General features: G+C 39.5%; 1 protein-coding gene across 1 annotated transcript in view; it reads left to right on the forward strand.

Moving 5' to 3' along the window:
* The first annotated feature begins 11,238 nt into the window (after window positions 1-11,238).
* The window catches only part of LOC121369063 (proton myo-inositol cotransporter-like), a 109,248-nt gene continuing 106,263 nt past the window's right edge, over window positions 11,239-14,223 (forward strand). Inside the window, exon 1 of the mRNA XM_041493892.1 lies at window positions 11,239-11,798. Within this exon, the coding sequence (XP_041349826.1) occupies window positions 11,360-11,798 (439 nt within the window). The 5' untranslated portion in view covers window positions 11,239-11,359. The remainder of the gene's footprint in view (window positions 11,799-14,223) is intronic.

A 14,223-nucleotide genomic window follows, 5' to 3' on the forward strand; every position in this document is an offset into this window, starting at 1 on the left:
TCTAAGCTTATGAACATACTTTTGTTTTCGTACTTGGTTATCATTAACCATCCAGTCAGTCGGTCACCAGTAACTGACACGGTACGAATGTATAATCCTCTCCGTAGACAAACGGGGTCATTTCAACTAAAGCTACCCTTTAGTTATGGCCATGATAAAGTTTGTTTTGTTTAACGACACCACTAGAACATTGATATATTAATAATCGGCTCTTGGATGTCAAACATTTGGTAGGCCTAATTCCGACTCGTAGTCAATAGAGGAAGCCCGCTACATATTCTTATTGCAGCAAGGGATCTTTTATATGCACTTTCCTACAGACAGGAAAGCACATACTACGGCCTTGACCAGTTGTGGTGTACTGATTGGAACGAGGAAAAAACAATCAGTTGAACGGATCCACTGACGTGGTTCGATCCTGCGACGCAAGCACCTCAAGCACGCACTCAACCGACTGAGCTAAATCCCGGCTCTTATGGCCACGAAGCCAACAGCCACAAATTCTACATTTATTAAGATGTCTTTACGGTAAACTGTCCCATCGACATGCTTTCCACAAATAAACACATCTTCCAATAGTTCCGGCTGTTGAATATTCACACTCACACCCAGGTCGTTTTAACGAGAGGTCTTTCGTTGGAAATCAATCTTTTACCATTTAAGACTATTTTCAGAGACGCTCATTTTGCCAAGCACTTTTTTCATTTACACATGTGGCACACACTAATTTCTGTTGGCCGCAATCAGGACGACAAGAAAATTGAATTAACAAGTCTGACACAATCTTTGTTGGCTGGCATTCATCCGATGCTGTGCACGTAGAGAAGCTTAATTTGCACTTTTGGTTAAACCAGCATTTCATGTAATAAAAACACACACAAAAAAACAATAAAAATAATTTCGTTACTCTAGAGTATTAAAGGAAATAGAAAGTGAAAAACATGTCTGTGTTTATCAACAGATTCAGAAATTACTGAAGTGTTTATCTTCAGCACACTTTATAAAATAAATAAATAAATAAAATAAAATAAACCCACCCAACACCACAAACCAAACAATAATTCGTTTAGACATTTGTCTTGTACTTGATAAACTAGGGAAAGGATTTAGCTTAGTCTGTTTTGCGCTAGTCTGAGGTGCAAATAATTTAAGGTCCTATGATTTAACTTTCTCGGCAGACAGGGGTTTTCCCTTTCCAACCAGTGCACCACGACAGGTATATAAAATACTGTGGTATGTGCTGTTCTGTCGTTAAAAGATCCCTTGCTACTAATAGGAAAATATAGCGGGTTTCGTCTGATGACTACGTGTCTGATTAACTAAATGTTTGACATTCAATAGCCGATGATTAATAAATCAATATGCTCTAGTGGTGTTTGGGGGCGGGATATAGCCCAGTGGTAAAGCGTTCGCTTGAAGCGCGGTCGGTCTGGGATCGATCCCCGTCGGTGGGCCCATTGGGCTATTTCTCGCTTCAGCCAGTACACCACGACTGGTATATCAAAGGCCGTGGTATGTGTTATCCTGTCTGTGTGATTGTGCATATAAAAGATCCCTTGCTGCTAATCGAAAAGAGTAGCCCATGAAGTGGCGACAGCGGGTTTCCTCTCTCAATATATGTGTGGTCCTCAACAATATGTCCAACGCCATATAACCGTAAATAAAATGTGCTGATTGCGTCGTTAAATAAAACATTTCCCTTCTTTCTTCTAGTATAGTTGTGTTTTAACTTTATTTTTTTTAAAAACCCCACGTAATAACTTCCTTGAGTTAGGAGCAGCATGTTCTATTCATTGTTATATACGGTTGATGTGACAGATTTGAGGGGGTTTCGAAATGTTTCATGAGGTATTTCTGCAAGGTAGTTTCTGTGGAAGCAATTTTTAAAGTTTTATAAAGACGATCTTGCATTGTTGTCAACGTGTTCCAGCCAGTGTAACTGGTATATCAAAAGCCGTGATATGTGCTGTCCTCTCTAAAATCATATGTCAAACCAAATGTTTGACATTCAGTAACCGATGATTTATAAATAAATGTGCTCTAGTGGTGTCGTTAAACAAAATAAACTTCTCTTTTGGGGGGCAAAATATGTCAAAAGTCTTGTCAAAAAGGGATGTATTTTTCCATGGTTAAACCTTTTTGAATCACCGGTTTCGGTTACTACTAAAGTTATGAATAGTTAAGCTAAGATTGTACTTGGAACTTTTGGATAACAGGGCCGCGAAAGTAGGAGGGTAGGGGTACTGAAAATATGAAAAGGTGCCCAAACCCTCTCCAATAAAGCAATTGGAAAGAAGTCCCCCAAGGCGTCTCCTCCCATCCACCAACACGTCAGCTGCATATGACATTTGTTTTCTAAAAGGCTTCTTGCATAGCCACTGCCAGTTTCATATGCATCATATATATACAAAGGCAGCCTATTTCACTTGATGTGTATATATCCGTATACTAGAATTGGCGCTTTTTTTTGCTTTTGTAAAAAGTATTTCATTACATTTTAACCTTTGATTCTTAATTTTGATTTCTGTCTAGAAAATTCAGCGCTTATGACCAATTTGCAGATATTTTTCTATCGATTGTGAATGAAAAGTAAACTTACTTGACACGCTAAGTGTTCAAATAAATCTTATTTGGGCACTGACAAATACGAATGGGCGAAACAGTTGGCTTTCCCTTGATAAGTAGCCATGGACTGCCCCTTTTAACCCAGAGATAACACAATTGAATGCTTTTCCAAGTGTCTGGGATTCAGTGTGAAAAATGGCTGACACGGTGATCTGAATGCCAATGACGATGATTCTATTAATCCAATCTGAAATTCCATTAGTTTCACTGGCAAGTCTAGTACACATGTATTGATGTAACCAGCAATTGCCAGAGATTCTAACGGTAAAGTGTTCCCGGGGAAAAGCCTGTTTAATCATTGACCATAATCAGAGCTGTTGGTGGTTGTGGTTATGGTGGTGTGAGTAGGGTTGGGGGGTTTTTGTAGTTTTTTTGTTGTTGTTGTTGTTGTTTTTTGTTTTTTGTTTGGGGGGGGGTGTTTTTTGGGGGTTTTCGGGGGTGGGGTTGGGGGTATTCTAGTTGTTTTGGGAAGTTTTTGTTTCACACAGAGACCCGTTAATTCACAAGACAGAGTCAAAGGATGTCTTAACAAGGTCGTGTCTCCCACCATGAATCAATGTTCTGTGACCGGCCTCGGTGGCGTCGTGGCATGCCATCGGTCTACAGGTTGGTAGGTACTGGGTTCGGATCCCAGTCGAGGCATGGGATTTTTAATCCAGATACCGACTTCAAACCCTGAGTGAGTGCTCTGCAAGGCTCAATGGGTAGGTGTAAACCACTTGCACCGACCAGTGATCCATAACTGGTTCAACAAAGGCCATGGTTTGTGCTATCCTGCCTGTGGGAAGCGCAAATAAAAGATCCTTTGCTGCCTGTCGTAAAAGAGTAGCCTATGTGGCGACAGCGGGTTTCCTCTCAAAATCTGTGTGGTCCTTAACCATATGTCTGACGCCATATAACCGTAAATAAAAATGTGTTGAGTGCGTCGTTAAATAAAACATTTCTTTCTTTCAATGTTCTGCGTGTCATCTATAAGAAGGACTGCACTTCTGTCGTCTAACATCGTCTATAGGAGACTGATATGACAAATATTGACCCGTACAAGATAGCATGCACTCATGAATCACCGTAAAGCGAAATGTTTCGACGGAACGATGATACTATGCCTTTACCATGCACAATTACGTCAACACACCAAGGGAAAATTCAGGTAGCTGTAAAGTCGTGAAGCGCCTAAACCAATGTTACGATAGTTTTTTGGTCTGGTTCAAATCGGCCCATATGACCACTTTGAGAACCAGTCAAAATAGTCAGCAAACTTTTAGCGACAAACAGCTGGCTCGACGTGGCCAAGGAGTTCGTGTTTGGTAATCTTATCCCAGATACATCTGATCTTAAAATACAACTTTCCGCCAAGACAGATAACTATAACCATGACAAACGAAGGCTGGACAACCAACTCAGCTGCTGCCTGTGTGACCAGGACAGCATGCTTGAACATTAATTTCATACAAACAAGCAAGAAAACAAGAGATAAAAAAAGTGATTCAAGAAAATATGTTGGTGCTGAAAACAAGAACGTCTCTACTATGGTCTGCGTATTATCTCAATAAATCCTTCCACAGCGTTTAGGATCCGTTTACTGAATTAAGTATTGAATCAGTACAAACAAGACAGGATTTCTCCACTTACTGTCTATATAATTTAATATTTGTCTGAGGTAAACTGACGCAGAACTGTCATATGTGACTTTATAGATTCCTCCTTTTCTAGGAAGATTATTTTTGCATGCTACACTTTCAATATATATGTACAAACAAAAATAAACAAACAACAAAAACAAACGCCAACACGCATCACCGTGTGTTGACAATAAATGGTTTATTGGAAATAGTACCGGTGTAAAAGGAACGCAGGTCCGTAGGAAACGAGGTCCGTAGGACCTCAGTTCCTAGGAACAGTAGTCCTATCGGACCTCCATAGCTTAGGAACCATATTCCTACCCGGACTTTCATTCCTGGTTTATTTTTAAGTTGTTTTTATCCTAGGACTTGTATTCCTACCGGACTTAAATTCCTTCTACAGCAGTGACAGAAATACTAGTCCGGCAAATTAGATGTCCGTTTATTATACTCTGCAATTTGCACAAGCTGCCAGAAAGACACGAGAAAAAAAGTGAGGTTTTGGCAGTCTTCTATCGTAGTGTGATGGATAAGTGTACGAGTATCTTTAGATTATTCTGGGTTCAAATCTCCATGTCAAAAAATATTTTTAAGTTTGAGTATCAACTTAATTTTTTTTTTTACGTCATAGACTTGTGGATCAGACACGTGAGTGCATTTTTGTAATCGTCTTACATTTTTGTTACGATATTGAAGTAGGACGAATATCTTGCTTTTTTCAAAGTATATAAAGCAACTACAGATATAAAGTAGGCTATATGTCCATGTGTTCAACACGAAGAAATATACCCCCCCCCCCCCCCCCCCCCCCCCTCAATATGTAGCCCAAAATTGTTTTTAAAATATATATATGAAAACTGGTAACTCCAAAAAACTAACATTTGGTGAACAACAAAAGACAATTTCTATATGCACGGACATAATTTTTAATAATATGTTTTGTTAGTTTATATTTTGACGGTAAGTCACAATCTGATTAATTGTGATTTTTTAATCTTTGTCCGATCGGACTTCCATTCCTCGGAATCCTAGTCTGTGGGACCTGTATTCCTAGGAATTTAAGTCTGTGGGACGTGCATTTCGAGGAATGTAAGTCCGTGGGACTTTTATTTCTGGTACTCCTAGTCCACAGGACTTTCAATTCTAGTATTCCTTGTCCTCTGGAATTTATTTCCGATAGTTTGCTTATTACATATGTATGATTCCTGAAAATCCCTGAAATAAAACTTTAAAAACTGTACTTAGTTCTAGTAGTTAGTACTTATAACTAGTACTATAATGACCAGTTACTACAATATAAAATAACAGGAATAATAAGCATGAAAATTTGACTTTAATTGATGAACAATTAAAACTAGCATCAAAACACTTGAAATTAATTATCACTGACTGCCGTATGGCAGTTTCGACCATAAAAAGCATAAGATATGAGTTGGGGAAAGGGTATCTGTATTATACCTGGCCGTTAGGAACACCATAAGCGTTAGAGACTGGGTGGAAGTGGGGGTCGAGGGGGGAGGGGGGTGTGTGTGTCAATGGACACGTTCGGGCAAAATGAGCTGGTCTAAAATTTTCACCATGCATTTCCATAATTTTACTCACAATATTAGTTGTAATCCATTTAAAAATGCAAACTGATTTGTTTAGAATCCTATTTAGCATCTTGGTAGTAATGCGAATATAAATATACGTTGTGTTCCAGATTCGGACATTTTCGTTTCATTCGGGCAATAATGATCAGCATGCCTCCCCCACCTTTCTCCCAAAAAGGGAGTCTGAATGCCTATTGCGACCAAAACGGTCAGGTGTAAAAGTGTCATGAGTAGTTAGTCTGTTTAAAAGGATCTTTGTAAATTGTGTGTGCATATTACTGACAGTATGATAATTGTTCAGGGATTACTGTTTTGTTTTAGTCGGTGTAGTAGCCCATTGAGTTGCTAAAACCCACTCTTAGTCATTGATATTACTATTAATTGATAAACATTAATGAAAACCATTTAACATATTTGTTTATTGATGGTATGATTTGTTGGGACTAAGATATCATACAGGCTAGAGTCTGATATGTCATATGTTAGACCAAATAATTTTTTTAAATGAGCAAATTGACAAAGCAGGCACATGTTCAGTAAGCTATGCAGGGGAGAGGTAAAGAAATTTGCCACCCCACCTCACACCCTATGTAATGTACACGCGCCTGCAACATTATTGACAGAAAGGCACAAACTTAAAATTATATAATAACAATAATGTATATAACGCAAATATCACATTTTTATAGTTGAATTATTATTAATATTATTATTATTATTATTATTATTATTATCAAATACCAATATATAATGTCTAACAGATAATTGTGTTGGTATATCATATGGACAAGTTATACCTATTTGCGAGTACTAATATGCTTCGAATTATGGTAAATGTTTTTGAGTTACTTTTAAATGTTTAAACATTTATTAGTTGGAACAATACGCAATGAATAAAGACCTTGGTTCTGCTCATGTAATAAGGTCAACAAAATGTGTACAAACTCTTGCAAATTATATAAATGGAAAATATTGGAATAAATAGAAAATATTTAAATAAAGAGAGGCGCTAGTATCCTAAGTTAATTAAATAAACCAAAAAGGAAACTGTTTTTCGTTTTGTTTACATTTATAATTTAATTTTTATGTGTACGACCGGACTTAAATTTTGATTGTCCAGGAATGCAAGTCCGGCCCGGACTTGATATCCTGGCAGTCAGACCATTCCTAAGGAACATAAGTCCTAGGACTTGCATTCCTAGGTATATTAGACCTAGGACCTGCATTCCTAGGAGACTAAGTCCGGGCAGACCACTGTTCCTACGGACTTGCATTCCGTTTACACCGGCGTTATGGGAGGTCGATATATGTTTGTTTGTTTGGGGGGTTTTGGAGTTTTTTTTTGGGGTTTTTTAATGTGCAACACTGGTGGGTTTAGGGACAGATCGGGCACTATACATATACATATTGAGGGGGAGGTGGGGGGGGGGCGAAGAGTTCATATTTAGTTTATTAGTTGTTGGGTTTTTTAAATATAAAAGTGCTCTATCAAATTCAATTTTCTTTTCACAAGTCACAAATAAAGAACATTTAGAGTGCTGAAATAAATTTGGTTGTTGTTTAACCAATCTGACTGAAAAACGTTTAAAGTTTGTATTGTTTAACGACACGACTACTACAGCACACTGGTTTATTAATTATTGGCTACTGGATTTTAAATGTATGATAATTGTGACATGTAATCATCAGAGAAAACCTGCTATTAGAAGGAAGTCATCTTTTATATGCACTTTCTCACACACAAGACAGCACATTCCACGGCCTTTGATATATCTAAAACTTTATTTAACTTCCTAATATATTTTTTTCGTACATACTAAAATTATTGGGAGTTTAAAGTATCGGCTTCTAAAAGCATCCAGACGACCAGAAACACCTTGCATATACTGACACTGATATTCTAAACAAGAAATGCATTTTATATGTAATTTAAGTCATTAAAATGCTTTGTCGGCCGGAAACGTGTTACAATAGCAGTGAATTAAGGACAGTTTATTTAACGATTGTATCAGATCCACCGGTTGTAGACCGCTGATATGATTTCAGTCGGATTGTTTTAAACAATTTATAGTAACTCGTTTTAATGTAAAGTTAAAATTTGTTTTGTTTACCGACACCACAGTCAGGAATTAATCATCGATTATTGGATGTCAGTCTAATTAAAATTAGCTCCACTATTAATTTTAATCAGATTGATTGGATGTCAAACATTTGGTAACTCTGACATAGAGTCTTAGAGAGAAAACCCGCTACATTTTTCCATTAGTAGCAAGGGGTCTTCAGTTATATTGTTCTGAATTAAACATGTACAGTAACTCAATTTAATGGCTGTATCAGATCTAATTATTGAAGAGCAGAGATCTGACTGCAGTTACGTCGTTTTTAAATATATACTGTAACTCAATTTAATGGTTGTTTTGTATTCCTTTGTTTCAAGGTGGCAAGTTGACAAACTTAAGGGGAGAGTAATTAGATATATTGGTTGAGCACTTACACTTCTTGGCCACACCTTTCGCATGCCGTTAAAATAATATTAATAAAAAAGGCCAAAATGTGAGTCGTTTTGTGACACCTGTATAATTTACTCATGTACCAAACGTTCATTTTTAATTTCATGGGGCGGGACGTAGCTCAGTGGTAAAGCGTTCGCTTGATGTGCAGTCGGTCTAGGATCGACCCCCGTCGGTGGGCCCATTGGGCTATTTCTCGTTCCAGCCAGTGCCCCACGACTGGTATATCAAAGGCTGTGGTATGTGCTATCATGTGTGTGGGATGGTGCATATAAAATATCCCTTGCTTCTAATCGAAAGAGTAACCCATGAAGTGGCGACAGCGGGTTTCCTTTCTCAATATCTGTATGGTCCTTAACCATATGTCCGACGCTATATTACCGTAAATAAAATGTGTTGAGTGCGTCGTTAAATAAAACATGAACAATCTAATTAAAATTAGCTCCACTATTGCTACTGGTAGACCAGTAGAGCTAATTTTAATCAGATTGTGTTATGAACAGCCATAATTATATTTACTATGTTAAAGTTAAAGTTTGTTTTGTTTAATGACACCTCTAGAGCACATTGATTTATTAATCATCGGCTGTTGGATGTCAAACATTTGGTAATTTTGACCTGTAGTCTTAGAGAAGAAACCCGCTACATTTTTTTTTTATTATTAGTAACAAGGAATCTTATATATGCACCATCCCACAGACAGGATAGCACATACCACGGCCTTTGATATACCAGTGGTGCTGCACTGGCTGGAACGAGAGATAGCCTAATGGGCCCACTGACGGGAATCGATCTCAGGCCGACCGCGCATCAAGCGAGCGCTTTACCAATGGGCTACGTCCCGCCCCCTTACACGATATTCCGATTGCATGTTGACGAAATTAATAGCGATGATAATCGATGAGAGAAATGAAACGTTACAAGCGCAAACACGTTGTCGATATTTATAGCAACACCGGGTTTTGTAAAGGATGGCCATTAATAAATCTAGAAAATCCATTCATCCGTGTCTTCAGCTATCGTATATATTGTATGTCGCTGTACACGCGGGTGTTAATAATTCATTGTACTGGGAACGGCATGTCGCGGAAATAACACCATTAAATTGTGGTTTATTTACATTTCATCAAGCGTAATTGCTAATCAAATTACTCGATTTTCGTTTCTGATCAATATTAATTGTTTTCCCTAAGCTATAAAAAAAGTTTGTTGCTTTCGTTTTACAACAACACTAGAGCACATTGATTTATTAATCAATAGGCTACTGGATGTCAAATATTTGGTAAATCTGACATATAGTCTTAGAGAAGAAATATAATGTTTTTTATTATTATTATTATTTAACGACGCTCTCAACACATTTTATTTATGATTACATGGCGTCGGACATATGGTTAAAGACCACACATATATTGAAAGAGGAAACGCGCTGTCGCCACTTCATGGGCTACTCCATTAGCAGCAATGGATCTTTTATATGCACCATCCCACAGACAGGATAGTACACACCACGGCCTTTGTTACGCCAGTTGTGGAGCACTGGCTGGAATGAGAAATAGCCCTATGGGCGCACCGACACCAGGCGAGCGCTGTACCACTGAGCTACGTCCCGCACCCTTCTTAGAGAAGAAACCGGCTACGTTTTTCCGTAAGTATGCACTTTTATAGTCAACATTCCATAGACAGGATATCACATACTACGGTCATTGGTATACAAATACATATAACGAAATGTATTGTAGTTGAGAAATGACTGGAAATGGGAAGGAAGGAATGTTTTATTTAACGACGCACTCGTTGGCGTCGGACATATGATTAAGAAACACAGAGATAATAAGACAAGAAACCCGATGCAATAGACACTTCTTCCCGGGATCTTTTATATGCAGCAACCCACAGACATGATAGTACATACCACGACTGGAACGACAAATGTTCCAATAAACCCACCGACGGGGATTGATCCTAGACCGACCGCGTAACGAGTGCGTTTTACCCCTGGGCGACGTCCCTGACTGTGGATGGGTATGCGGGAGATGTGAAGCTAGTTTGTTCCTTCAGGAGTATAGACAGGCAATGGGTCTTTGAGATTGCCAACCATGAGGGTGAGATAATTCATTTAACTGGTATTTTGACAAAAAATACAAATAATCTCTATCTTATCACCCACCAACCCTGACCCAATGAGTCGTTAAAATCGCTATGAGTGGGAGCCGGTACTTGGAGGCGAACCCAGTACCTACCAGCCTTAAGTCCGATGGTTTTATCACTTACACCACTGATACCGGTATTTGCTTCTCTTCGCTTAACGTTAAAAGTATACAGTACTATTCTACAAACACACACTGTCATAAGCGTACGAAAACCTCAAATTCAGGCAAAAATTACACAGATATTGGGGAACGGCAAAATTATAGTTCATCGAGATAAACGTCTCCGGCACGATATTTATTATTGTGATGTTTATTTCTGATGTCAAAATGTTTTAAAAACCCGGACCGTAGGTGTTTACCTTGGTGAACTAGGGCAAAATGAGCTAACCTGATATCTTTTTATCACGTGTATTTCTATCATTCTACTCTCAAAATTAGTTGTAATCCATGTAAAAATTATTCGTTTGCCACACCACCCCCTACCACCCCCCAACCCCCCTACAACAATGGGAGCCTGTACGCCTATGCACACTGTACACGACTGGATTCATTAGGAGTTCAAGTTCTCATACATGCATATACCAACCAGTAACCAGCCACCAATAGAATATTCCGCTGGTGTTTTATTGACAAATCTCGCTGCTGCTGGCGGGAACATTTGAATCACACGGGCCGCGCATAGCCACCAGCAATGGCATTGAATTATCGATCTCGCGGAACCGCGGGTCGCGTTGGTTGTAGAGGATTTTTACTCTCCGCCAGAAAGCAAAGGACGCCCGAGAGTTTCGTTCTTTCAGACTGTATTTTTGTGCCAGGGAGAGGAGAGGCGACGCGGTTAGCGGTCGGCTCCGGGAATCATGGCCAAGATCAGCAACAGCACGGGGCGGGGGAGACCCAACAAGTTCTACGATGACTCGGACGACGAGAAACTCGACCTGAAACTGGACAGCATCGTGGAGAAGAAAACCACCCCACTTTTCATATACATTCTGACCTTTTTCGCGGCTCTCGGAGGATTTCTCTTCGGATACGATACGGGCGTGATCTCCGGGGCGATGATTTTAATCCGAAACACCTTCAGTTTGTCTTCGGTGTGGCAGGAGCTTGTCGTCGGTGTCACGATAGGGGCGGCCGCCGTGTTCGCCCTCATAGGGGGGTTCCTCAACGACCGACTGGGACGGCGCGCCGTTATCATGATCGCCAGTCTGATTTTCACCATTGGGTCCATATCCATGGCAGTTGCTAAGGACAAATTTGCCCTGTTGTCAGGCAGAATTGTTGTCGGTGCAGGAATTGGTGAGTAAAGATTATTGTGTTGTATTCGTATGACAGTCTGCTTAGGGTAGGGGGCTACATTTTCTTGAATATGAACAAAAATTCTAAGTTGTCAGCTTATTTGTGTTGACCCTGTTGCTGGCCCAGTTTGTCATGAAACATAGTGGATAGGGATGGGACGTGAACATAAAATGAAAAAACCCTTAATATTTCGGGAGTGGCGGTGCATGAACGATGGATTGTCTAGTAAAGGATCTCCTTGAGAGTGATTCGGTGGTGTCGCGGTTAAGCCACCGGACATAAGGTTGGTAGGTACTGGCTCCCACCCAGAGCGAGTTTTAACCACTACACCGACTTCTCTCTCACTAACCACTAACAACTAACTACTAACCCACTGTCCTGGACAGACAGCCCAGATAGCTGAGGTGTGGGCCCAGAACAGCGTGCTTGAACCTGATTGGATAAAAACACGAAAATAAGTTTAAATGAAATCGGGAGTGGCTGTCCCATAGACGAGGCACTAGACAGGAAGGAAGGAAATGTTTTATTTAACGACGCACTCAACACATTTTATTCACGGTTATATGGCGTCAGACATATGGTTAAGGACCACACATATATATAGAGAAAGGAAACCCGCTGTCGCCGCTTCATGGGCTACTCTTTTCGATTAGCAGCAAGGGATCTTTTACATGCACCATCCCATAGACAGGATAGCACATACCACGGCCTTTGATATACCAGTCGTGGTGCACTGGCTGGAATGAGAAATAGCCCGACGGGGATCGACCCTAAACCGACCGCGCATCGAGAAAGCGCTTTACCACTGGGCTATGTCCCGCCCCCTAATTACATAAAAGCACGAAAATAAGTTTAAATGAAATCGGGAGTGGCTGTCCTATAGACGAGGCATTAAATAGAGATTCATGGTATCGACCACTATTTTTCAAAATGCCCATTCGACTCTGCATTGTGCAGAGATACGGTCTTCATCACGAATAACAGTTTTGTCGTTAAGGATTGAAATAATGTTTATTTATACTAATTTATATGTTGGTTTTTGTTTTGTTTGTTTGTCTTTTTATTGTAAATGTGTTAGCACAGATGATACTTAAAGTTGTCAGATATATAAGATTTATTTATAATCCTATCAGGTTTATTCCACCAAATGGCCGGTATGGACAGGTGGCCGTTATATAGAGGTGCCCGTTAGACCAAGTTCGACTGTATATCATTGGAACACATGATTTAAATGTTGTTGTTTTTTTAAATATGATGCTGTGTTGCTAGTGTCCATTTGTAGTGTGAAAGGTCGTAAGACCAAATTCATTCAGCAAATGCACTTAGTTTTCTGTTGGGCACAAATTTCATTTTCCCCGTAATACGCATGCATATAGGAATACGTAATCCAAAATGCATATATAATAATCAGATACTCAGACGCACATTCACATATTTACGGAGACACATACATGGAAGGTACTCCACCTATTTGCATAGATAGCGATTTGACTGATTATGTATTATGGATTATGTAACGTCTACCCATACGAATTACTGTTAAATGAGATTTGTGCCTTGCGCCCAGTGCTTCGTAGATAATTGCATACGGAGATCTCCTTTGCTGTCATTTAAGAAGAAACATACCACTTGCTAGTAGTAAAAAAGAATACCTTATGTGGCGAGTGTTGAAATCATACCTTGTTTACCTAGTGATGGGGGGGGGGGGGGGTTGGAGGTGCGAACAATATGAAAAAGTGTCCTTTTTATAAAGGTGCCCTTTTTGCCAAGCTTGAAAACCCCCCAGTATATTTACAGTGTAACTCCTCTAAACCGGACACCCTCGGACCAAGTAAAAAGTCCAGTATTAAGAGGTATCCGGTTTAGAGAGGTTCTCGTCTGTATAGATATTTAAAAAGGGATAATGACCAATGGTTTTAAGGGAATTCTGGTTTACTGAGGGTCCGGTTTTGAGAAGTTTTATTGTATATGTCCTAAATCTTCTCTCTTTTTTTTTTTTTTTACTGTTCTTCCACCTAGTTATTATATGCGATTTACTGCCCCGGGAGTATATTACCATATGTTAGTCACCTAATAGTCGTTTATTAACGCAATAACTGTGTTCTGGAATGCCGTTTTTTCCCCAGCAACACTGTTCTGGGAATTCACGGCTACCTCTGTTACACGAATGGTGTCGAGACACTTCCATCATTCAGCATATTATACAGGCCACAGTTCCGCCAGCGGCAATCCCCATAGCAGCTATTCTTAATACCCTGTCATCATGTTTTATCTGCCCCAAGGGTTTGCTATTTGCAGTTCTCGTTCAACAATTCACCAATCATTTTCTTCTTGACCTTTGTCGTACGTTTGTAGTGTACATCGATTACGTTCACAAAGTCCGAACTCAAAATCCATTCATTTGTTTCTTCCACCTACCGAAGCA

Source organism: Gigantopelta aegis, chromosome 3 (assembly GCF_016097555.1).
Source record: "Gigantopelta aegis isolate Gae_Host chromosome 3, Gae_host_genome, whole genome shotgun sequence".
NCBI classification, from domain to species: Eukaryota; Metazoa; Mollusca; class Gastropoda; order Neomphalida; family Peltospiridae; genus Gigantopelta; species Gigantopelta aegis.